Source organism: Fukomys damarensis, unplaced genomic scaffold (genome assembly GCF_012274545.1).
Source record: "Fukomys damarensis isolate Sample0158 unplaced genomic scaffold, DMR_v1.0_HiC HiC_scaffold_4, whole genome shotgun sequence".
Lineage (NCBI taxonomy): Eukaryota > Metazoa > Chordata > Mammalia > Rodentia > Bathyergidae > Fukomys > Fukomys damarensis.
The window spans coordinates 25350840-25376457 of NW_022900916.1; the positions used below are offsets into that span (position 1 = coordinate 25350840).

Consider the following 25618-nt stretch of genomic DNA (forward strand, 5'->3'; position numbering starts at 1 on the left):
GCATTTTCTTCTAAAGCTTCAAACTTTCTACACTCAACTATGTGACTGTTTCATGCCACCTCAGACAAACTTGACATGACTGAACTACTTCATATCTTACTATCTTCCCCAAAACAAAGTTTAAAAAAAAATAAATGTAGATCTCTAATAGAATGTCTAATACAATATGTGACACAAAGGTTTCCCTTGTATGATTAGCTAGGAGTTAATTTTCCCTATAGACAAAAAAAATCATTTACAAAGCATAACACTGGATTCTCTTTTACTCAGTGTTCAAGTAATTAAAATGACAATTGCATTTGCAAGTATATTATAATAACGGGTAGAAAATAGCAACATAAATGACAAAAAGTATATTCTAAAAACCAAGAACTATTACTTTATTGTTTTTTGGTACCGGGAATCAAACTCAGGACCTTGTGCTTGGCAAGGTAGGCATGGTGCCATTGAGCTAAATCCCTGGCCCATATTTTTTAAGGAGTAGGAAGGATGAGAAGCTTGTGAGAGGTCAGAATTGAAAAGGAAAGGGGGGGGGGAAAGGAGGAAACAAGTCCTTAACTGCAACCATTCCATTATCAATAGCGTCCTGAAAGAGAAAGAGCAACAAAAAAGTTGAAATGACTAACTTGCTTAATGTTTTTCCAACTATTAACATAAGACAGAACAAATACCCTAAAACAAGTAATTTAGAAATGAGGTTTTAATGCTGCAAAGTTCACATACTTGGGCTGTAGGAACGAGATCTTGATCGTGATCTGTATCGGCTATAATAAGGAGAAGGTGATCTTCTTCTGTAAAAAGTAAAAGATTACTTAACATATCACAATCACTCCAGTGAGGCAGATAAAAATAAAAATTCCTCATAACTCAGAATAATAATGCATCCAAGAAAACCATTGAAAGTTGTGTGCCAATGGTACTAAAATAGTAAGAAGCATATATGATAAAATATTGACAAATGCAGTTAAACTTCTGTTCTTTAAGTGTCAGAATTAATTTTTTCCCTTGGTACCAGGGATCAAACTCAGAACCTTACACTTGTCAGGCAGGTGGTGCCACTGACCTACATCCTTGGTCTCACACAGAATTTTTAAAAAACATCAAGGTTTTTTTTTTGTTGTTATTTTTTTTGTTTTTTTGAGACAGGGTCTTGCTACGTAGTTGAGTCTTGTAGCCCAGGCCAGCCTTGAACTTGTGGTGATCTTCCTGTCTCAACCTCTCAGAGGAGTAATGGGAATACAGGTGTGCACCACCATGCCTGACTACCAGTTATTTTTTTTTAAAGGATGAGGTCTCACTATGCTGCCTAGGCTAGCCTTGAACTTTTGGGCTCAAGTGATCCTCCTAGTATCTACTACCCAGCCACCATGCCTGGCTCAAACATTCAGGGGTTTTAATTTATACAAATCAAACATTAAAGTGTCAAATACTACTTCTATTATGCAACCCAAAACAATTCTTAAGTTAGAACATTACCAGCTGGGCATGGTGGTGCACACCTGTAATCCCAGCACTTGGGAGGCTGCGGCAGGAGGATAGCTATGAGTTCAAAACCAGCCTAGGCTACATAATGGGCTCCAGGTCAGTCTCAATTACATAGTGAGACAACTGTCTCAAAAAACAAACAAACAAACAAACAAATTACCTGTACCGGTAATCATAGTCTTCGTATCTGTCATACCCACGATCATATCCTCTATCATAGTAAGAATCTCGACGTCTGCCGCCGCCGCCACCACCACCACCACCGCCGCCACCGCCACCGCCACCACCACTACTACAAAAAAAGTGTAAAAAATTATACATTAATTCAAATGATTGTTTTGCAGGAACATTTATTACAAACTCAAAAAAAAAAAAAACAAAACAAAACAAAAGGCAAAAAATATACAAAACGACTTCCATGTCCATCCAGTATCTCATTTTGCTGACTTCCATGTATTCTGCTTTGGCTTCTTTACTCAATACATGCTTTCACCAAATACTCTTAACTAAGCTCTAGTAAACTGTTTTTCTATTTATGCAGTACTGAAATCATGACTTTTTCAATGAAATGAAATAAAACAATGGATTGGGAAATAGTACCAAATGCTAAAATGATGCCTCTAACTGAAAGGCAAGTAATAAATATCAAAAGTAAAGAATTTACCAAAACACCAAAGAGAATTAACTCATCTTACACCGAGTGTTAGCGCATAAACAACTGCAAGGTCTGATGTTTAAACCTATAGCAGTGAATCTGAACTCCACATCCCTTTGTTTGGTGTGTTCCGTGCTCCCAACCAAAAGGAGCACCACTAGCACTTTAGTTTTCTATAGGCTCTTGTCATCCAAACCCACAATTCCGTCATGTGAAGTTTTAAATTAAATGAAAGCCTGTATTCTTTTATTCCCAAGAACTGTTTGTGAATACTGGCTTTGGTTATATATTCAAAAGTTAGAAAAACCTGCCGATATTTTTGCTCAATGTGAAAAGTGCGGTACCTTTTAAAAAACAAACACTAGGTAGGGGCCAGGGTAGTAGCTCAGTGGTGCTATGCCTGCCCGGCAAGTGCAAGGTCCTGAGTTCAATCCCTAATACCAAAAAACAAAACAACAAAATCTGTCCTGTGTACAGAACTCTCTCAGGTCACATATGAACAGAAAAGAGAATAAAATTTTGAATAATAATACATGATAATTTTCTAGTATTTAATAATTTTTCTATTTGTACACTACCAAAAGCCAGGAGTGAACTTTGACAGTTTTAATTTATCCTCCTACTCAAAAAATACATATAAATAGTATGTGTAGCAATATATTTATAAAACATATAACTTAAACACATTGTAAATTAAAAATAGATAAATGATCCAAAGTTTGTAATGTTATTTTAATTCTTACAGGAAAAAATATTTTATCTTCCAATTAATCTAAAATTCACCCCCTGCCCAATATCAGGGATTGTACTCAGGACCTTATGCTTGCAAGGTAGGCATGGTGCCACTGAGCTACATGCCTGGCCCTCCTTTCTTGGTTTTCTGAGACAGGGTCTCACTGTATAGTTCAGGCTGGCCTCCAACTCAAGGTGAACCTCCTGCCTTGGTCCTCTGGAATACTGGGATTACAGGCACGTGCCACCATGGTGACTAAACATTCACACATTCTTGTGGACTTCGGGCTCTTACAGTTTAACTCGGGAAATCTGGCAGGGGTAGGGGAGGGCAGTACAGGAACTGTGACGAGGGGGTGGGAGGCAGTGCTGAGATGGAACTCAGGACTTTGCACATGACTAGGTGAGCTTCCTACCACTGAGCTACATCCCTAGCCCTAAGAAATAGGAAGTCTTACTGAGTTGGTCTGCCCATGTAGATGCCTGGTGTAGGTGTATGCGCTCTCTTGGTGATAGAATAATCCACACGAATTCTTCTACCATCCAGCTCCATTCCATTTGCCCTTTCCATAGCCTAAAAAAGGAGAACAAGTACAGAAAGTCATATCATAATTCATTAGCCTTACTTAAAATTAAACAAAAACTATTTAAGCCACATAACTTAATTTTGAAAGTGACATAGTTGAGCAGCTTGTACAGGGGATTGTATAGACACTTCTAGACCTCCTCACTGTCTAGAACATATTTAATTTTTTTTCTTCTTTCGGGTTTTTTTTTGCCTCATTGGTCCTGGGAATCAAACAAACTCAGGACCTTGCACTTACTGAGCTAAATCCCCAGCCCTTCTTTTTTTCCTCTGGTACCAGGGATTGAACTCGGGACCTTGCACTTGCAAGGCAGGTATGGTGCCACTGAGCTAAATCCCTGTCTTTTAGTTTTTAAAGACAGGCTCTCCTCAAACTTGTGGCAATCCTGCTGCCTCATCCGCCCAAGGGCTGGGATTATAGGCATGTGCGACCATGCATGGCCAGAACATATTTAAATTTACCCAGCTCAGAGTATTTAATAAACATTTGCTGAAGTATTTTCTCTCTATGGTTCAGATCCCACTTCATTCTTCTTTAGTTTAGAGTCTAATATGTTGATTTGATTCTTTAAAGATTTTTTTTTTCAGCTTTAATTGAGTTTATTGGTACATTTTAGGGATACAGTACAGTTACATTCATTGTTGGGATCTTGTACCTCTATATGACAGGTCTTGATTCTCATTTTTTCCCCTTACCCCTGCCCTCCCTTCACCCCCCTCCTCCCCTCCCCGTCTACACTTTATTTCCATCTTTTCATTATCTCACATTTTCATTAAAGATTTTTGAATTGAACCCAGGAAGCACTGAGCAATACCTGGGGACCCTTTTTTTGAGGGGGTATGTATGTGTGAGTAGTTGAGATTACTGACATGAGGCGCTACCATGCCTTTCCCACTTTTTTCTTCCATTTTTCAGGACTGGGGATTGAACTTCAGGGCCTTCACTCTGAGCTAAATCCCAGCTCTTTTTAAAAAATTTGAGACAGGGTGTAATTAAGTTGCTAAATTGTTGGGACTGGGCTTGAAAATTGTGATCCTCCTGCCTCAGCCTCCCACAGCTGATACTATAGGTGTGGTCCCATCACACCTGCCTATGGGTAATTCCTTTTTAATTAAACCCCACTAACTTTGATACAAGGATATACTTCTTGATGGTCAGAGAGATAACAGATTTGTAATAGCTACTCAGGAGGCTGAGAAAGGATTTGAAATTTGAGACCAGCTGAGCAATTTAATGAGACTGTCTCAAAATAAAAAGGTGCTATACTCCTTGAAGATCAAGGCTTTTTATTCACAACTTCAAAAAAATCAAAGTTTCTAAGCTCCTTTTCCTCATACTTTGCATGGTGAATTTACACATACCAATCTTTATTTTATGCATGTCAATAGCCTTGGGTTTTGCAATGTAGACACTTCAGTTAAACCATTTCATACCAAATAGTTTCTCTGGTGTGAAAAACTAAAAGTGTAAATTGTATAACTATACAAATTGTATAAATGACAATGTGAAATAGGAAGAAAAGGGGTAAAGGTGTAGGGGAAGTGGGAAGAGTACAGGAAAGGAAATAAGGCACAAGAAAAAAATCTGAGAAAAGGAAAAAATGGAAACAAAGTATTTTTAAATAGGGGAGAGTGGAGGGGGTGAAGGGAGAGCAGGGGTATGGGGAAAAAATGTGAACTAAGACCTGTCTTGTAAAGGTACAAGATCTCAATGATGAATACAACTGTACCGTATACTCAAAATCTTAAAAAAAACTTTTCCCCCTACTACTATCATCAATAAATACTTCCTCATTAAAAAAAAAAAAAGAAAAGAAAGAAAGCATTTCAGAAGGCCTATGGAAAAAGCCTACGAATAGCCACAGTCACAGACAAGGAAGAATATAACTTACAAAAGCCTGTATAATTCTGAGGTCCTAGTACCTAATTTCAGTCTGGGCAACTCAAAGTAGAAACTGCAGTTCAGCTGAAAAGCCTACACTAGTTTGGCCATTACTTAAGTAACACATCGCCACCTAGTGAGCTCCAAGTAGAAAGGAAATTAACCTGCCACTAAGTGCTCCATCTGAGCTCATGGTCCCTTCTCCATCACTTTGCCTTAGTCACAATAAATCCAATGATAATTTAACCACTTTAGCAAATAGAAATATTTATAAGCAGTTTTTGGAACCCATGTAGTCATTCTTAATTTGTCCAGAAATAAATAAACCAAGAGGACAACTGAACCCAAGCCTTCACACTGAGCTACATCCCCTCCCCCCCGCATCCAAGCCTTCACACTGAGCTACACCTCCCCACCCCCACCCCCGCACCTTTTTTGTTACCGGGGATTGAACTCGGGTCCTGACGCTTCTAAAGCAGGCCACCGAACCGCTGAGCTAAATTCCCGGCCCTAATTCCCTTTTATTTTTTAAAACTTTGAGTCAGGGTCGCACTAAACCACTGTGTTGCCCAGTCTTTCATCCTCCTACTTCAGCTCCCAGAGTGCTGAGATTACCATGGTTGGCTCTATTATTTTTTTTCCTTCTGGATACACAGTCTCACTATGCAACCCAGAATCTCCCTGAATTCAGTCATCCTCCTGCCTCAGCCTCCCAAGTGCTTGGATTACAGGTGTGCATCACACACCTGGCATTTTCTTAATATTTCTAAATTATACTTCTTTCCTTTTGAGGGCAGGAACAAACAAATCACATGTATGTAACAAAGTCAAGACACTGAGGAATTAAGACATTAGATTGTTACATTAAGGACTAACGACAAAAGTATTATTTTGTTACTCTCAACCTCAACCTTGGCCACTATTAACAATTTTTGGCCTGCTGATGCCATGCTGAAGAGTCATCCTGTACACTACAGGATCCCCTCCTCCCTTTTAGATACAGGGTTTTACTGTTACTCAGGCTGGCCAGAAACTCTTAGGTTCAAATGATCTTTGTGCCTCAGCTTCCACAGTAGCTAGGACTGTAGGTATGTGAGACCACACTCAGCACATTGAAGTGCTGTAGGGCTTTTAGTGAGATATCTGGCTTCTACCGACTAGATGCCAATATCATTTATATTTCAAAAGTTTGTTTTTGTTTGTTTGTTTTTTAAAGACAGGGTCGCTATGCAGTTAATGCTGGCTTTGAAGTCATGCTGATCCTCCTGCCTCAGACTCCTGAGGAGGCATGTGCCACTGTGGCCAGCTGCAAAGTTTTAATTAAAACAATTTTTGTTGTGACTGATGTTACAAGTATTCATGTTTTATTTTCAACAACACAATACAATGATAAAGAGAAAAACAAGGGGTTTAATTACTTACTCATGGGGGTCTAATTACAGGCATAAAATTATATGATCACATCAAAATAGTTTATTTAAAGGTAAACACACTTTTCTTTTTCCATTAACTCAACCATATACAGCTTACTTTACAAGGCCAGATTTCATTCAGGATATAACTATACCAGGGCCAGGGATATAGCTCAACAGTGCTGTGCCTGCCTAGCAAGCCCATGGACATTTGATCCCTGGTATAGGATGGATGAATGAATGAATGAATGAATGAATGAATAAATAAATAGGATATACCTATACCAGAAAGCTCAAATTGAAAATTGAAACTCTGGCCATTCCAATGGAATGATTGTGGATGGGTTTAAATCTGAGTTAGAAAGTAATACAAAAATTGGAATTAGCCTTTTTTGGGGGACCAGTGAAGTAGATTAAACTGAGGGGTTCGCTTAGGCTAGGTAAGTCCTAGTTACAGCCCCAGCCTGAAAATGATTAACTTTTAACAGCAATTCAATATCATTATCATGCAAATAACACAATTTCAACATGAAAATTATAAAAACAAATTTACCTCTTTTGAGTCATCTATTCTCTCAAAATACACAAAAGCAAATCCTCGAGATCGCCCAGTTCGCTGATCGTAAACCACATTGACACCACTCAATGGTCCATATCGAGAAAATACTTCACGAAGATCTCTCTCTGTTGTATACAAACTGAGGCCAAAAACTCCAAGACAAGTATTGGGATCTGGATTGGCCTATTGAATAAAGACATTATTAAAGTTTAATTAAAAGACTTAATTGAAACCAGAATAGGACTGGGGATGTAGCTCAGTGGTGCCATTCTTGCCTAGCAGCCACAAGGCCCTGAGCTCAATCCCTGGTACTGCAAAATACAAAACAAAAAACAAACAATGAACCACAGAATTCCCACATGGTAGTACATTTCTGTAATCCCAACTCAGGAAGCTGAGGCAGGATAATTGCTTCAAGTTCAATGCCAGACTGAATTGCATAGTAAGGCCTTTTTTCTTTCTTTTCTTTTTTTTGGTACTAGGGATTGAATTCGGGACCTTGCACTTGCAAGGCAGGAGACTTTCCTTTCAAAAATCAAAATCAAATGCTGCAATGCTTTGTGCAAAATGTATACCATTTCTAGTTATTTGGAAAATTTTTTTTGGGGGGTGGCACTGGGAACTAAATCCCCCAGCTTCAAGCATATTACCTAAGTGCTGTGCTACTGAGCCACAGACAAACCCCGGGGATTTAGCTCAGTGGTTCTGCCAACTACCTGGCGCAAGCGTAAGGGGAGAGAGAGACAGACAAAGACAGAGACAGAGACAGAGAGAGAGAGAGAGAGAGAGAGAGAGAGAGAGAGAGAGAGAGAGAGAGTGAGTGAATATGTCTTATCTTCCAGGCTCGCCCTGAACTATGCAGCCCAGGCCGCCCAGAGTGGAATTATAGGTATGTTTCGCTACACCTAACTTTTCTTTTTTAAATTTTGAGACAGGGTCTAAGTTCCCCAGGCTGGCCTTGAATTTGCAATTCTCCTCTTTGAGCTTTCCAAGTCGCTGGGATTAGAGGTATATAGTATCACACCTAGCTGGATATTAGATTTTAGGAAAAACTAAGGCAGTAAAAATCATATATTACAGTTCACACACAATTCACTTTTTTGGACTATAGTTTTAGCCAGAGCCTGAATAAAACATTCCCATTCTCAAGCCAGCAATATTTGGAATGTATTCCAAGAATTTATTCTTTGTATCCCTCATTAATAATGTGACACTTGGAATCACTGGTCTAGACACATCTATTTTTCTTTTAGCTCAGATATTCTTTCAATGTTCTCCTAATCCACATTTTACAATTAAACACACATATTTCTAATCATCATTAAATACTGATATACTACAACACAGGTAAGACTAAATGTCAGTCTTATGTGAGAGAAGCACATTTGAATAGCAGAAAGGCAAAGAATCAGGAGGCCTGTCAATGCCTGAGCAGCTAGTAAATTAAAATAAAAACACTTTAATATCACATATTCCACTTCATCTTCCCTTCTGTAACAGGATAGCCTGCCTCAGAGGTGTATAAAAGTGTTAGCTTGTAAGATATAATTAGCACATAGATTTTGGTGTTTTGTTTTGTGGTAATGGGGATTAAACTCAGTGTCTTCATTGACATACACTTATACCCTTGGACCTTTTTAATTTTACACGAGGTCTCCCTAAGTGACTCAAATCTTGGATACTCCCCTTCCTCAGCCTTCCAGAATGTTGGGATTACAGGTGTATCCTACCACACCTGGCCAAGATTTTATTTTCTTGCTTTCTTCCCATGATGATAAAACTCTGAATGTATCATAATGTTGTTCTCTCATCCAAATTTATGCTTTTCATTTTAATTCCGGGATCGTATTTCTCCCAATTTCATCTTTTCAACCTACTCAAAAGTTCAGAAAATACTGGGGATTTAGCTCAGTAGCACCACACCTGCTTCTCAAGTGCAAGATTCTGAGTTCAATCCCTGGTACCAAAAAAGATGTGTTAATGTGTTATATACATGTACAAACTCCCCACCATAAATGTAATCATTGTGTACTGCAAACATGTAAAAATAAAAGTTCAGAAAATATAGCTCCTTTGTAATAATAGCCTACATGAAATCTATGTAGGCTTGCTAAGATGGTAGCATTGCCAATATTAGTACATTTATAGCATACAAGGTTTTCCTGTTTTATTTTTAAATTCTGAAAGCTAAGGCAATTAAGTAAGTTTTTGGAGCATCACTTCGAAACAATGGCCTAAGATAGGCTGGTGATATGGACTTATATCACCTGCCTGAAGCAGGAGGGCAGCTTGAGCCTAAGTTTGGACCAGCCTAGGCAACATAGCAAGATCCCATCTCTAAATTTAAAAAAAAAGAAAGAAAGAAAAAAAGAAAGAAACATAGCTGGGCCTGGTGACACGTGCCCATAATCCTAAAACTCAGGAGGCCGAGGAAAGAGGATTGACCCAAGTTTGAGACCACCCTGGGACACAGTGAGTCAAGGTCAGCCTGAGTTAAACAGTGAGCCCTTATTTTAAAAACAAACAAACCCCCAACAAAAACAGAAAAAAGAAAAAAAAACAATCATATAACTCTAAAAGAAGCAAGATACTATGACATTACTACACAGGAAAGAGAAAAACAAGCAACTTCTGTATCACATACCCTGCTTCCTGTATGTCTTCTCCGGTTAGACATTGGCGAATGGCTTCGGCTCCTTCGCCGCCGGTATTCTGGTGTATATGTCCTACTTCGAGAGCGTCTTCTATGAGAGTGAGAGTGGGATCTGGATCGAGTGTAACGTCTATGAGAATGCCTCCTTGACCTTGACCTTTGAGATAAATAAACTTAGGTAAAACAACCACCACCACCACCACTGCCTGCAAGAAATGCCTAGCAGTCTTATTACAAGGATATAAATACATACAGACCCCTGCCTATTCATGGCTCTTCGGTCCATTTTGTATAATGAGATCAAACAAGCACTCACTCTATCCACAGAGGATTACCCCTAGTCCATCCACCCCCACCCCTATTAGGGATTGAACTCAGGACCTTCTGCTTTTGAGGCAGTAGCAGTGCCACTAAGCTAAATCTCTGGTCCCTGTCCTTCTTTTCTAAGAAAAAAAGTCTTCTTTCTCTTGTTCTCTGAACTCACTAGAGCTCCACTTCCTGTTCTCAGTTTGTGCCTTTTGACATTCACACCTTCCACTTTATAAACATGTTAAAGCTCTACTTTCTTTAATAGAGAAACAGCCTAAATGCCCATCAAGAGGATAAAGATGTGTTTTTTTAAACAATGGACTATTACTCTGTCATAAAGGATGAGCTTCAGACATTTATAGCTAAATAGATGGATCTTTTTTTTTTTGGTACCGGGGATTGAACTCAGGTCCTTGTGCTTGCAGAGCAGGCCACGGAACCGCTGAGCTAAATCCCCGGCAACAGATGGATCTTGAGACCATACCATAAGTGAAATAAATCAGACACACATTTGAGTGGCATGTTGTTTCTCTGCTGTGAGAAACTGAAAGTGGATATGAGGACTAAAATTGAGGAGAATAGGTCAGTAGTATCTAAAAGTCACTGAGTTTACTCCTATTCTGGGCAAGGAGAGGTTATCTCTACGTCCAGGATTGAATGAATGTTTGCGACTTTGCCCAATGGAAAAGACACCTTTGGAATGGTATTCCTAGGTCATGGGTAAGAATTCACATAGATGGCTGGATATGGACTGTACTTAAAATTGCACCTTTAGCATATTTTTTTCTCTTTTGGGTACCGGGGATTGAACTCGGGACTTTGCACTTGCAAGGCAGGCGCCGGAACCACTGAGCTAAATCCCTAACAAGAATTACACCTTTAAAATACTGGTGGTCTCAGTATCTGGTTATTTCCCCCAAAAGACCTGCATTTTAGCTTTTTTTAAACATCCACTAAATCTGGCAGTCTGAACCCTCGCCCCACTCCCAGAACTGACTTTCAAGCTCTGAGAAAATATCTTATAGGACTGGGTCCTCCTTAATAATCTATATTCCTTCTATGTAAATTTCTGCTGTTGTTATCTTATGTAAAATATAGAAAAAATTTATCGTACATAATTTCTATTAACTGTTAAAACATGAAAAAAAGAAATGGAAGTTGGGAGTTATAGTAATTCCCAAAATTATATATTCAGTAGTTTCAAGAATATTTCAATATATATGCCAATTTGTTTCATTTATACCACTAGGTCTTCTTTTTTGTTGTTGTTGTTGTTTTGAGACAGGGTCTCACTATGTAGTTGAGACTGACCTGGAACTCACTATATAGCCCAGGCTGGTCTCGAACTCACAGTGATCCTCCTGCCTCAGCCTCCCGAGTGCTGGGACTACAGGAGTGTGCCACCACGCCCAGCTGCCACTAGGTCTTCTTAGTTCGATGAATAAGAAAGTTTTGTGCAATTATCTATTTGTTTTGTTTTTGTAAGTCTTTTTTGTCCATGATTTGTACTCTAACAGCCATTCTTTTAAGATTATGGTACACAGCGTATTAACTGTTATTCTTTAGTTATAAAATTTTGCTTTATTTTTAATAGGCTTTTTAAAAACATTTTTTGTGTCTACTTCTATTACACTGAAGTAAAAATAAAAAGTAAAACATTACCATTGCCACAATAAAATGCTTTCAACCTTCTATTCCCCTGAATAGAAATGTTAGCTATAGATTCACTGCTAATCATTACTTCCTTTCCAATTTTCTTTAGCCTGCTGCAAACTAATACTTGCTAAGTTAATTCATCAATAACATAAATATCCATCTATATTAAAAGGTGCTTTTTAGTCTCTATGATTAATCAAAATATTTTAATTTTACCATTCATACAATTCACTCTTTATTAAATTTAGAGACTAATAGTGATGGTAGTCACACAAAATAACTTCTAAGATGTATTCAATAAACATTATAATTCTAAGGGCTACAAAGATTAAAAAGAGCATAAAAGCCTAAGTGGGAAGAAAATAAAACTAATTTGGCCCAGGGATTCACCTCAGTGGCACTGTACCTGCCTCATAAGCACAAGGTCTTGAGTTCAATCCTCAGTACCCCCCCCCAAAAAAAGGCACTAAGAGAATAAAACCAATTACGAAACAAAGGCAACAAGCAATAAATCTCTGGGAGATTTAACAGAATTTGCAAGGCAGATGGACAAAATACTCTAGGAATAGCAAAAGCAAAAGTTCGTTGGCAAGAGGACAGGGAGACAGCCAGGTGTTGGTGGTGTGTGCCTACAATCTCAGCTAACTGAGGATATGGCAGGAGGGTCCTAACCAAGTTTGAGGACTGCCTGGGCAACTTAGTGAAATACTGTCTCAAAGCAACTACCAAAAAATAAATAAGAGCTCAGTGACAGAACATTTGCCTAGCATGCATAAAGCCACTACCAAAAAATAAAAATGATGACATGAAATCTGAAAGGAATTAGGATATTTAGGAACTAACTTCATCAAGTACTGAGATTAACACTACACACCTTTTGTTTTGAAATTTATTAGGGATTGAACCCAGGGCCTTGCTTGACCACTGAGCTGAACTATGCCCCTACCCTAATTCTGAGACTAGGTTATGCTAGATTGCCCAGAATTGGCCTTGAATTTGCAATCTTTCTGCCTCAGATTCCCCAGACTCTGGGATTACAGGCATGCTTGGCTTAAAAACTGTGCACATATGAAAAAGTAAAGGTTTCTGAGAGGGAAAGAAAATAGTTGTCTACTATGTAAAAATAATTTGGGGGTAAAGAGGGGAGTATGTATGAAGAAACCTTGGGTTTGTGCAATACCATCAAATAGATATTCCCCATTTTCCTCAGGAAAACTAATTTATAGCCCAACCTGCCTTCTAAAATATCAATTGTTATTTTTAAACAGGAATGAAAGTTAGACATTTGAGATATTTCCAGAGTTACCTTTATCCTAAATCAGTGACAAATATAATGGGAAAAAAATTAATAGGTGAGAAATAACAAGTGTATGTGTAAAATATAAGATAAAAACATGGTCATTTCCTATTTCTATACACAAATTCTATCTAGTATCATTCTGCACATGTAGATCTGAAGTATCTCAATGGTAAGTTAAGGATGGACTAGATCCTGTGCTTAACAGAGAAACAACCATCACTGTGAACTTCAAGAAAAATACAGCCTTTTAACTGACTCTTACTTTTTTTTCTTGGTACTGGGGATCCAACTTGGGTCTTTGTGCTTGTGAGGCAGGTGGCAAAACCACTGAGCTAAATCTCCCACCCTTAACTGATTCTTCTGTCTTATGCTCCTTTGCAAACAGACTCTATTCAAAGACATTCCATGTCCAGGTTTATTTATTTTATTTTTGTTACTGGGGATGGAATCTAGGGCTTTTGCACTGAGCTACAACTCCAGCCCTTTAAAAGTTATAGTTTTATTTATTTATTTATTTTGGTGGTGGTGGTAGTACTGGGGATTGAACCCAAGGACTACATACAGTACATCGTCAAGTCCTTTCCTTCTTTCATTTATTTTGGTGATCAAACTCAGGATCATGTACTTGTGAGGCAGGTGGTGACACCACTGAGCTAAATCCCTAGCCCCCCAATTTTTTTTTTTTTTGAGACAGGGCCTTGCTATGTAGTTCAGGCTGACCTTGAACTCAGTGATCTTCCTGTCTCAGCCTCCTCAGTGCTGGGATTACATGTGTGGGCTACCACACTCAGCCTATTTAAATTTTGAGACAGGGTCTCATTAAGTCACCTAGGCTACTATGCAATTTGTGATCCTCTTGCCTATCTCCTAAACTGTTTGCCACACTTGGCACTGTTCGAGTTTTTAAAAATTTTGTTGCACCCAAGTATACCCAGACTCTGTGACACAGTGACTCATATAGCACATCACTACAGCTTTTGTTGTCATCACTCGGGAGTCTTTCTTCATTTACATCTGACCAGAGTTCTGAAATTTGAGTTATCTTCTGGCAAAGGATGTATGGAATGTAAATCTTAAAACTTTCTCAAATTATCAGACCTAGCACTTAGGAGGCAGAAGCAACAGGATTGAGGTTAGCCTGGACTATTACACAGTGAGCTCAGGGCCAGTCTGAACTATACAGCGAGTCCCTGTCTCAAAAAAAAGAAAGAGAAAGATAAGCAATCAGTGTAAACCCCTACAATGCACCACATCAAACATTCTCTGTACTAAATTACAGTACACAGAAGTCGTCAATGGAGAAAACTGCTTTTTTGTTTTACAAACATTGTTAGTATAAAGTCAAAAATAACTCTTAAATGCAGGTACATTTAAATCAATCCATACATATTTAATTTCTATCAAGAGATATGGCAGTATCCAAAAGATTAACTATACTGAAAGATGATTCTTTATCAAAATATTTATCTAGAATACATTATTCATTACTAAATTCTGCAATCTGAGTACTTCTTAATTTTAAACCTTTGGCTACATTTTACCAAACAGAGGGATTTGGCAAAACTCATTTGCTGGGACAACTCCACTGAAGAGCATTTAAAGTATTACCTTAAGGACACTTACCGGGATTTGGATCTTGATCGAGAATGGGATTCAGAATGTTTGGAAACCCTTGATGGACTACGAGATCCTGACCTGCTCTCTGATTTTACACGAGCAGGAGTTCCAGTTGGAGATTTTGACTGAGAGCGAGACTCCTAACAAAGAAGACAGTATTACAAATGGCACTGGTCACGTAGATGCCTAACACCTAACATTTAAAGTACCGTAATTATTTATATTGATTGCTCCTGAAAAACAAATGGTTAGGCAACACCCTCCAGAAAAAAATTTCAGCTCATTAACAGCCCATTGTTAATACTGCTAACTGTCCTCAATAATTCCCTACTTGAACCAGATCACCAATTCTCTATTAACTAAGTAATCATGCAAATTCATCTACAACTTGATCATACAGACACTGGAACATAAACCATACATTTACTTAACCTAGGACCCATTCATTCTTCCAGATTCTTTTAATTCTACTTCACTCTTGCTTTCTACTTCTCTTCATTCTTCATTGAGTTTTTCATTTTTCATACTTCGTGTATTCTTCCCCAAACAATTCAAAATAGCCTTAAAAAATATTCAAGTGCTTCTATCTGACCAATCTTCTGTTCAATTTTTTCCCCCATTCAATTTTAATTTTCTGATCTTTAATACTTTTCATTAGCCTTCTTTTATCTTGATTTATCTTCCACATTCTTGGAAAAAACTCTTCAATTTCTTCACGAACATTAACCTTAATGGAAAAAGAACATTTAGTATATTTAAGCACGTGGGGATTATAAAACTCTGCTGGAGTTCAGAATGTTATCTACCAAATGGAAAAACCAGCAGGTAAAGTGCAAATAACTAGTTTATTTTTTAAAAAAAACAATTTTATAGTTTTAAAAATTGCTCAATAGTGTAGTTTCTAACAGAGAATTTATTGAATTTCTCTAATTTTCCCCCACAGTCTTTACCCTCCTCCCCTTTCATGTTTCATTCCTGTTCCTAAAATGTGAACAATTTTAATATACTTAATTAAAACATAAATCTAATATAAACTGTAATCCCCCCACCTAAGTGTTTTCACTACTGTAGTATGACCTGAAGATTCTTACTAATCTCAGAACAAGCTTTCACTAAGTCATGCTAAGAAACCATGATACAGTTAAAGCAAAAAGCATCCCAAGCCAAAACAGTTGCCTACACCTACCTAAACTCACATATTATAGCACAAATGCCAGAGATTAAAATTAGAAAATTAGCAAAATTACTAACAACCTTGCTCAATTTTCTCTGACCATTTTTCTTTGTTTAATCAGACTTCACCAGAAAGATATGTTCTGCAGACAAGCATATTGAAAAACTAAAGGGCAGGGGGAGAAAAACTAAAGGGAAAGGGGAAGCACAGATTTTTTAACATTTCCCTTCTGGCTTGTAAAAAAACAAGACAAAAAACAAAACAACAAAAAAAACAAAACAAAACAGGTATCTATATATACTCTCCTTTAGAGGCTATATTTCTTATATTGCAAAACTGATTTCTGAAAAGTTGGGTATAAGTCAAAACTTTCAGAATATTATTTGTAACGGATTTGCTTGACAGATATGACAGTTATGATCAAAACAAATGGACAATTTCTCCATTAAAGCCTTAATGTCAGCAAGTATCTCAATTTCACGACAGTAATTTCAGACAAATTTTCATCTCTGCCAGAAGACTACCACACAACTTTAAAAAATTTCTTCAAGAGTTAATACAAAAAGATGTATTAAGAACTGTAATAAGGCTGGTAGGCCTATCCATTTTTAAAGCTGAAAACAAAAGGGACAGCTGTCTTTCTGTTCACTATCAATCTTTCCCCTTTTAGCCACATCTTAAGATACTTGTCTAAATTCTTGGACAGATGCCTGGAGCAGCATTTTCAGTACTTAAAAAGAAAAAAATTAAGTATGGCTAATGTGCTTTTAACTCAAGCCTCACAAGCTAGTTCAGGAACTGCTAAGAATTATCCATTTGGCTCATCCCTTTTAAAAAACAGACCCTCAGGCATGGCATTCACTTATGTTACTGTTGCACAACAGTGGCTGGAATAATATCTATGAACATTAACCACAGCCTTTGTAATATGAATATATCAGAAAGCTTTGCTGTGAAAATTTTAATTTTAGGAAATAAAAAAATCATGTTAAAAGCCTAAGTTTTACCCTTTCCTCCATCTTGATTAAGTCATGAAGTTGTCAATATAGGGCTGGAATTTGTAATCCTCCTTGTCCCAGCCTCTCTCCTGTATTGGGGACTGAACTAAGGACTGTAGACTGGGTTACATCCCCAACACTTACTTTCTCTCTTTCTTTCTTTTTAATGGTACTGGGGATCAAACTCAGGCCCTTGTGCTTGCAAGGCAGGCAGCGGCACCACTGAGCTAAATCCCCAGTCCAATTTTTAAATTTTTGATATTGAGCCAGCATCTAAATTGCCCAAGCTGTGCCTGAATTTGGGATCCTTCCTGCTCAGTCTCTCAGAGATTACTGGGATTATAGGTGTCACGATGGGCTGTCTCTGGATGTCTTTTTAAAAGACAACAAATTTTAAAAGATTTGCCTTTTATTATCATCCAGGGTGTCATAAATACCTAATGATCCTTGCCTGCCCTTCTATTACCTAAACTAAATCTATATGAATTTCTTTCTCGAATCACTCAAGGTAAAGAAAGTCCACTTAACTTTAATTTCTATAATATTCTATACCTGCAGGAAAATTAAACTGCCAAGTACAAAAACAAAAAAATTTTGGGGGGTACTACAGATCGAATTTGGGACCAGAACCACTAAGCTAAATTCCCAGCTGTACAAATATAATTCTTACATTTTAGTATAAAATCAAAACATGGCCCACTAAGAACTCTACAAAGATGGTCATATTTACTATTTTACAGTAACTAATTTTTCTCAAACATGACTACCAAATGACATTTTCATAAACTGTACATTAAAGATCAGGTTACAATAAGTTTTTTTATGAAAGACATACTAGATAATCCTTTTCTATTCCTGACCTGTCTTCATTATGAAAATTTCAACTATTTAGTTTTTGAGGCTAGATCTCACTATGGCACCCAGGCTGATCTTTCCTATCTCAGTCTCCTAAAGAGGAATATGCCATCACGTCTAGTTAATTTAACTTAAAAAAAGAACAAAAACTATATAACCAAATTGTAAATACCAAAAAAAAAAAAAAAAAAAAAAAGAGTTAAGAAATAGTTTCTGACCTGTTTTCACTTGCATAATACCTATCCTTTAAGCTATCTTGTTAAATTTTATAAATTTCTCAGTAACCTGGCTCCTGGAACCAATGACCATTAAAAACACACTGCTTCATTAAAATGAGCAGATTATGAATTAACCAAACTACTATCAGTTTGTTTTTGACAGCACTGGGGATTGAATCCAAGGCCTTCACACAGTTATATCCCTAGCATTTTGTTACCTTTTTTTTTTTTTTTTAAGTGCCTTGCTATGTAGTCCATGTTGGCCTCTAACTCAAAGAGAGCCTCCTGCCTCAGCCTCCTGAATGCTGGGATTACAGGTGTGTGCCATCACTCCTGGCTATCAGGTGTTTTTTTTTTGGCGGGGGGAGGTGCCGGGGGTCGAACTCTGGACCTTGCACTTGTGAGGCAGGCAGCGGAACCAATGAGCTAAATTCCTGACCCCATCACTTTTTTTAACAGAAACCTTCAATAGCCTTCTAGTCTAACTTACATACTATAAATCAGAAGCCAGGCAGAATTCTCACAGAGTAACCCATTTAAACAGGTTTGTAACCGCCCCCCACACACACTGTTGCAGAATATGAATAACTCCTACAGCAATTTTTAATGTGGTCATTATAGATGAAAAGTTCTAATATATATGCTTAGTATTTAAGGCCAGGAAAATTCTATGCCTAGGAAACATGTCAAACCTACAAATTCTATGTAAAAAATAAACTTATGAAACTTTCTAAAAATGTATTTCTCTACCACTTTTTAAAATCGGAGAGGGCCTGGGATTTAGCTCAGTGGTTCAACCACTTGCTTTGCAAGTGCAAGGTCCTGGGTTCGACACCCACCCCCCTACCCCCGGGCGGGAGGATCTGAGGTTTCCACTGATTATACTACCAAATTTAAATTATGTATCCCCAAAGAGGAAAGAATATCTGCCCTATGAATATCATTCTTTAGGAATTTTTGAAAAACCTTTTATATTTATTCAATTCTGTTTTTCTGTTTATAGAATAACAATTTTGCCTTCTTCCTCTTGGGTATGATAGGGCTATTTCTTTTGTAGAACATAAGACTGATAAAAAATACTTCTAATCATGTCTTGTCTTAAATCTAACTGGAATTAGAGCAATCCCTTAAAAAGAAACAATGGCTGCTTTCAGTATTCATTTCAAACAAGAATCTCTCCCTTTTTAAGACCATAACTGCTTCACTTTATTAAAGTGGTCTCTATCTGCAAAGACTCAAATATTCTGAAAATGTTTTATGATTAAGTGGCACTTATAATCAAGTTTAAATTCATATCACAACTGTGATGCTACCTGTACAATTTATAACCTGTATATAAAATATATAAACCTAATTTATATATATATTTTTTGTTTGTTTTGAGACAGTCTTCCTATGCAGTTCAGGCTGACCATGAATTCACTATGTAGCCCACAGTGGCCTCAAACTCACTGTGGAGATGGTCCTGCCTCAGCCTCCTAGATGCTGGGACTACAGACATGTGCCAGCAATAACAGCCCCCCTCCATACTGGGGATTGAACCCAGGACATTTGCATTGAGCCACATCCCAAGCTTTTTTTTTTTTTTGGTACTGGGGATCAAACTCAGGACCTTATGCTTCCAAGGCAGGCAGGATGCCACTGAGCTAAATCCCCAGCCCCATTACATCCCAATTTTTAAAAAAATTTGAGACAGGGTCTTGCTAAAGTTACTAAACTGCCCAAGCTGGGCTCAAACCTGAAACCCTCTTGCCTCAGCCTCCCAGAGTGTTGGAATTACTGCGATGCATCACCATATCCAGCTATCACAATAAATTGTAATGTTCAAGTTAGTACATAAGTGGTGATCTCAAAAGTAGAAAAAAATAAAGACTGTATCATCAAAAATGGATTAGCTATACTAAAAGCCAAAAGCTAGCAACTAAACCAAACAACTATACTAAGACCTAGTCACAGCATTTTCTATTTATTCTCTTGTCTTCTGGTGTCTTGGAGAATATATATATATTGCAAGGCAGGCACGGTGCCACTGAGCTAAATCCCTGGCCGCTGGAATATTTAATAAATATTGGTATCTTAAATAGATGGCAGGGTTCTGGATTCAATGAAAAAACTATTCTTCTCTGGTAGGGCCTACTCACATCATTAGTGAATATTACAACACAGTACAAATTACACACAAGTATGTATTACAGTATCTTCAAGGGGAGAGGAGGAACCACATTTCCTTTCAGCATTTTTTCAACTTTTCTACAGTGTTTACAATATCTTCCTCATCTGTTTTCATTTTTTCATCTTCACTTTTGTCCTGCTAAATCTGTTAGGACATATAAATAACAATCAGTATTAATTCACTTAGCATGGGAAATGTACATCTTTTACAAAGATCCCATGGTCAGGAGATGCCTAAGCACCCACTGATACCACCAAAGGCTTTCAGTCAGGCAGATTCTGGAAAACTACCCATGGTGATTATTCATATCATTTCGCACTTGTTACACAAGGTATATGACAGGTAAATAAATTCATTTCATTTATAAAATTAAGCCAATAGACAAAGTTTATTGTTAAAAAAATCATCCCTAAAATATTTAAATTTTTTGAAATTCTTTCAGATCTCTGGGCTCTATTCTCATTTTTTAAATGGTACAAAGCATAAGCATCTATAACAGATTTGTAAAATTACAGTTATATCCACTGTGGGTATAATAACTTTACACTGATTCTTTTCAAAATCCTTTTATTTATATTGAGCAAATCAGCACTCTGCACTGAATCTCAAATTTAAAAATTTCAGCTTTATGATCATTTCTTGTCATGTGTGGTGGCACACATCTGCAACCCTAGCCTTTTGGAGGTTGAGTCAGAAGGATCAAGAATTCAAGGCCAGCATGGGATACATACATACTACATTTGAGGCTAGCCTCCACTACACAGTGAGTTGTCTCAAAACAATGAAAGATTTTTTCCTGCAGTTTGCAAACCCCTTGCTTAAATGAAGGAGAGAGAGCAGCAGCAGCAGCATTAAAATCGAATGACAGTGCTCGACTTTAGGAAAATAAACTAAACCCAAAGTAATACTCAGGCTTAATGCTATCCCTACTGCAAGAAAGTAAAGCTTTACCCATATATAACAGATTGATTTGATGATACATGAAATTAAACAGCTCAAGAGGAGTATGTTTTAAAGCTAAAGTGCAATGACATCACTCATATTTATTAAAGTTTTACAGAAAGTTAAAATCTAAAAAAAAAAAAAAAAAAAACTGGCCAGTCCACCAAGCTTTCCTCCTCCAGTACCCCAGTACTAGGACTGAACTCAGGGTGATCACACTGACTTACATCCCCAGACCTCTTAAAATTTCTTTTGAGACAAGGTCTCAGCACTAAGCCATGCAAGGTGGGCTGCAATTTGCAATCCTCATGTCTTAGCCTCCCAGAATGCTGGGATTACAGGTGTGTGCTGTCATCACCACCCATTTATCATTTTTATTAACAAATCCAATTTCAAAGAAGGTGAAAAAAAGATCTTCCCCTATTTTTTCTTTGTTCTGAGACAGGGTCTTGCTATGTAGTCCAGGCCTGTCTTGAACTCACTATGGAGTTCAGGCTGGCCTCCATAAAGGTGAGCCTCTGATTATAGGTGCTCCCCACCATGCTCGGCTCCATATTAATTCTACTCTTTTTATGCTTTAATAACATATAACTCTGAGTTCTGATGAATTTGTTTTCCTTTTTGGTTTTGCTTTTGTTTTTTGTGTTGTTGTTTTTGGTACCAGGGATCGAACTTGGAACCTTGTGCTTACAAGGCAAGCAGCAGAACCACCCTCCCTGGTTGTTTTCCCTTTCTTGTATCATCCAAACATTCATTAAGAAGGGCCGGGGATTTAGCTCAGTGGTTCCACTGCCTGCCTCGCAAGCACAAGGACCCAAGTTCAATCCCCGGTACCAAAAAAAAACCAAACAAACATTCATTAAGAGGAGGACCCTTAGGACTTTTGTAGGGATGGAGGGAGCAGTACTGGAGTTTGAACCCAGGGCCTATGCACTAAGCTATATGCCCAGACCTTTTAATTTTTTATTTTGAGACAGGGGCTTGCTCGCTCAACCAATAAATTGTCCAAGATGGAAAGCTTGCAATCCCCCTGCCTCAGCCTTCCTCAGTGCTGGGAATTACAAGCACCTGCTACCACTCTTAAGTCTTTTAAAAATATTCCAGTCATTCAAGAATCTTCAAGCCTTGCAAAGGAGACAAGCAGCGAAAGCACAACAAAGCACATTACAAAGCTTAATTTTCATTCTCTTTAATCTTTTTATAAAAGGTTTTCAGATCAAAATCCTAATTTTAGCTGAAGCTAAACAGCAAGACAAGGTCTCACTGTTAGGCTGTCCTTGACATAAGTATGTAGCCCACGCTGACCTCAAACTCAGTGATCCTACTGCCTCAACCTCCCAAGGGCTGGGATCACAGGTGTGCGCGCCACCATACCTGGCAACAATTACCTTTTGAAGATGACACACAAAACACACAAGTGCCCAATTTATCCCCAGCTCCAAAGGGCATTTCCACTTAAGGTATTTGTTAACTTGATATGTGTCCCAAACCGCTTAGAATACCTAGCCAAAACAACAAACACCCTAGCTATAACTAGTCCTTGAAACACAACCAAGGAGTTTCACCTCATTTGCCTGAAATAGAATTTGGCCAATTATCTTTTCTTTTCTTAATTCTTTAAATCTAGTTCTTCAAAATGGAAGAGACATTAAAATGGAAAAGTAAGCCAGGGGTTTAGCTCAGTGGCACCGTGCCTGCCTTGCAAGCACAAGGTCCTGAGTTCGATCCCTGGTACCGGAAACATTTTTTTAAAAATGGAAAAGTAAGCTTTGTTAACAGCTTTTAACTAATTCTATTAATGGCTCTGAGACACAAGAGCACTGTGCTCTTCACAAAAGTCAATAAAAATACATACAGCATAGTGTGGAATAGAACTTGCCTCATATTTCTAGTTGTATGATTTTCTGGGTCTCAGCACTTACATTTCTAAATTGCAAGATTATCATGAGCTGTAAATTAGAAAATGTATCAAAAAGGGCCAGGGATTTAGCTCAATGGTTCTGCCGCCTGCTTCGCAAGTGCAAGGTCCTGAGTTTGATCCCCAGCACCCCCCAATGTATCAAAGATATTGGAGGTGACAGGTTCTAAAATGCTGTAAAGGAGGCATTATTAATACTAAAGCTGTTTCTTCAGTTAGTTTCTTGGCCTACAGAATGTTTCTAATTCTAAATACTCTTTCTTACTTACAAGTATTCATATGCACCCCATTATATATTACAGCTAAAAGATAATATAGTTCAAGGGCCAACTTAATATATTAAAAGCAGTCTTCTCACTGAAGAGCTCCTACAGTTAGTAACCCAGAAGCAGTTTGTTAATCTCACAAACACTTCTGGTAGCCTTAAGATTTGAATACTGACCTGTCAATGTTCTTTTTTTTTTTTGAGACAGGGTCTGGCTATGCAGTTCAGGCCTTGAACTCAATATGTAGCCCAGGCTGGCCTCGAACTTGCAGCAATCCTCCTGCCTCAGTCTCCCAAGTGCTGGGATTACAGGTGTGCACCACCACACCCGGCTGATCTGTTTCAGTAAAAATAAACCTGAAGTGTGTAACTACTTGACACATAGTACTTGAAAATCCTTTTATGAGTCTAGATTGTTACCCTTAGACATCTTTAGATGCAAATACAAGAGCACAGAGGCTGTTATTACATAAAAATACATCTTATGGGTTACATAAAATGTTGGTTTATGGCCAGCAGAAAAAGGTCACTGTATTTTTAAAATCAAATGCATTCGTGAATATTAAATCGTATAAGAAACACATAAAAGTTCACCTCCAGAAATGCTTCTAGTGTTCTATTTCTTTTTCTTTTTGGGTACCAGGGATCAAATTCAGGACCTTATGCTTGCCGAGGCAGGCATGGTGCCACTGAGCTACATCCCTGGCTCCTTCTACTTCTCTAACCAATTACAAAGCAGACAAATATCTGAACCTAAAAAACAGGTGAGCCTGGAGGTATTAATTACTCAATCTGCTGATCTGATTTACACTGAAATACTTGCGTAGCACCCATTAAAAAATACAACAAGAAGTGAAAAAGGTACCTCCCCCTTTTATGAAATAAGTTGGTAATGCCTAAACAAATTTTTGTAAGTGAGAATCATATATTTTCTTAGGAAGGTAAGGTGACAATTATCTGGAACTTCCTTCACTAGATGCCAAATTAAAAGAACTAAAGCAATCCCCAAGTCCCACTAGAAGTCTACATCTCACAAACTAAACATTAACCAAAAAAATTTTTGTGTTACACTGAAATAAAGATGAATGGATAGAAAACAATTTCTTTCTATAGCTAAACATTTTCAAAGCAAGAAACACAACTTCCACCAAATATTCTTAGTAAATGATCTTAAAAATTTCACTGGGGCAATCAGAACACAATCCTAAAAAATGAAATGAGCAGGTTCAATTAAATCCATGCTCCAAATTTATTTTAAAAATCCAATCTTAAAGGCAGCCATTTTGGGGGGTTTCTATCCCATTATTTTGACCGAAGGATATCAAGTGTTCGTATTACAAACTTCCAAAAAAGGACAAAGTGATTCCCTTCATCATACCTCAAGTGTTTTTTTTGTGTGTGTATTTCCCGAGTGTTACCCAAACAGCAGGAACCTGCTTTTGTTTTTTTCAGGGTTTCACACTAACTCACTACCATCAATTTCCACTATTCGGTTAACTTCAAAAATAAAGCCCCAAACACCCATAACGTCCTAAGATGTGTAGATCGAGGCTAACACATTCTTTTGGGTGTTTATATTTATCCGACCCCCAATAATAAAAAACTTTCTCCCGAGCCCTCTTTATTGAGGGGCGGGAAGATAAATGGTCAAAGCGCCTGTAATTTTTAAGTAAACTTTTAAGAGTAAAATAAACTGAGTAGGTATTTTTAAGACTGAGCCCTGAAATTGCTCGGTTATGTAAGATTAAAATTAAGACAGAAAATGCCTTAAAGAAATTTTTTTTTAACCGTAAAAACCTGTAAAGGTGTGGTCTGCTTTAGATGAAAGATCACAGAAAAGAAAGCAATGGATATATAAAGATGAAAAAAATCCCAACATCAAGGAATTAGAAAAATCAGGCGTTACACCATTTCCACATTCATTCTGAAGGGAAAGGAAAGGGAAAAGGACACAAGGGAAAAGGGCTCCTCGCATGGTTTTCCCTCACAGCTGCAGTCTTAAGGACGCTTAAGGGTCGGTGCGGTCGGTCACTAACCACTTCACTGGGCTCGTCCCACCTTCAACCTCAAGGCTTTCGCCCTTTACAGACGCAACGCCGCCGGTTCCAACAGAGACGCGGCCGCTCACTGCAACAGAGAGCCAAGGAGACACAGGCCCCAGCTAATCCCACGCCAGCTGCTCCCGCCCGGGCCACAGCCCTGCGCGCGGGGACCCCGAGACCCTCGGCG

General features: G+C 38.0%; 1 protein-coding gene across 2 annotated transcripts in view; it reads right to left on the bottom strand.

The window, feature by feature from the left end:
* Positions 1-499: 499 nt before the first annotated feature.
* Positions 500-25618, bottom strand: part of Tra2a (transformer 2 alpha homolog) — a 25920-nt gene continuing 801 nt past the window's right edge. Inside the window, exons 2-8 of one of the 2 annotated variants that reach the window (XM_010641121.2) lie at positions 14853-14986; positions 9956-10121; positions 7306-7494; positions 3331-3446; positions 1652-1777; positions 724-791; positions 500-586 (exon numbers count right to left, since the gene is read on the bottom strand). In XM_010641121.2, coding sequence (XP_010639423.1) covers positions 576-586; positions 724-791; positions 1652-1777; positions 3331-3446; positions 7306-7494; positions 9956-10121; positions 14853-14986 — 810 coding nt within the window. In that variant the 3' untranslated portion in view covers positions 500-575. Of the gene's footprint in view, positions 587-723; positions 792-1645; positions 1778-3330; positions 3447-7305; positions 7495-9955; positions 10122-14852; positions 14987-25618 lie in introns of both variants that reach the window. The other variant, XM_010641120.2, reaches the window with a different exon arrangement.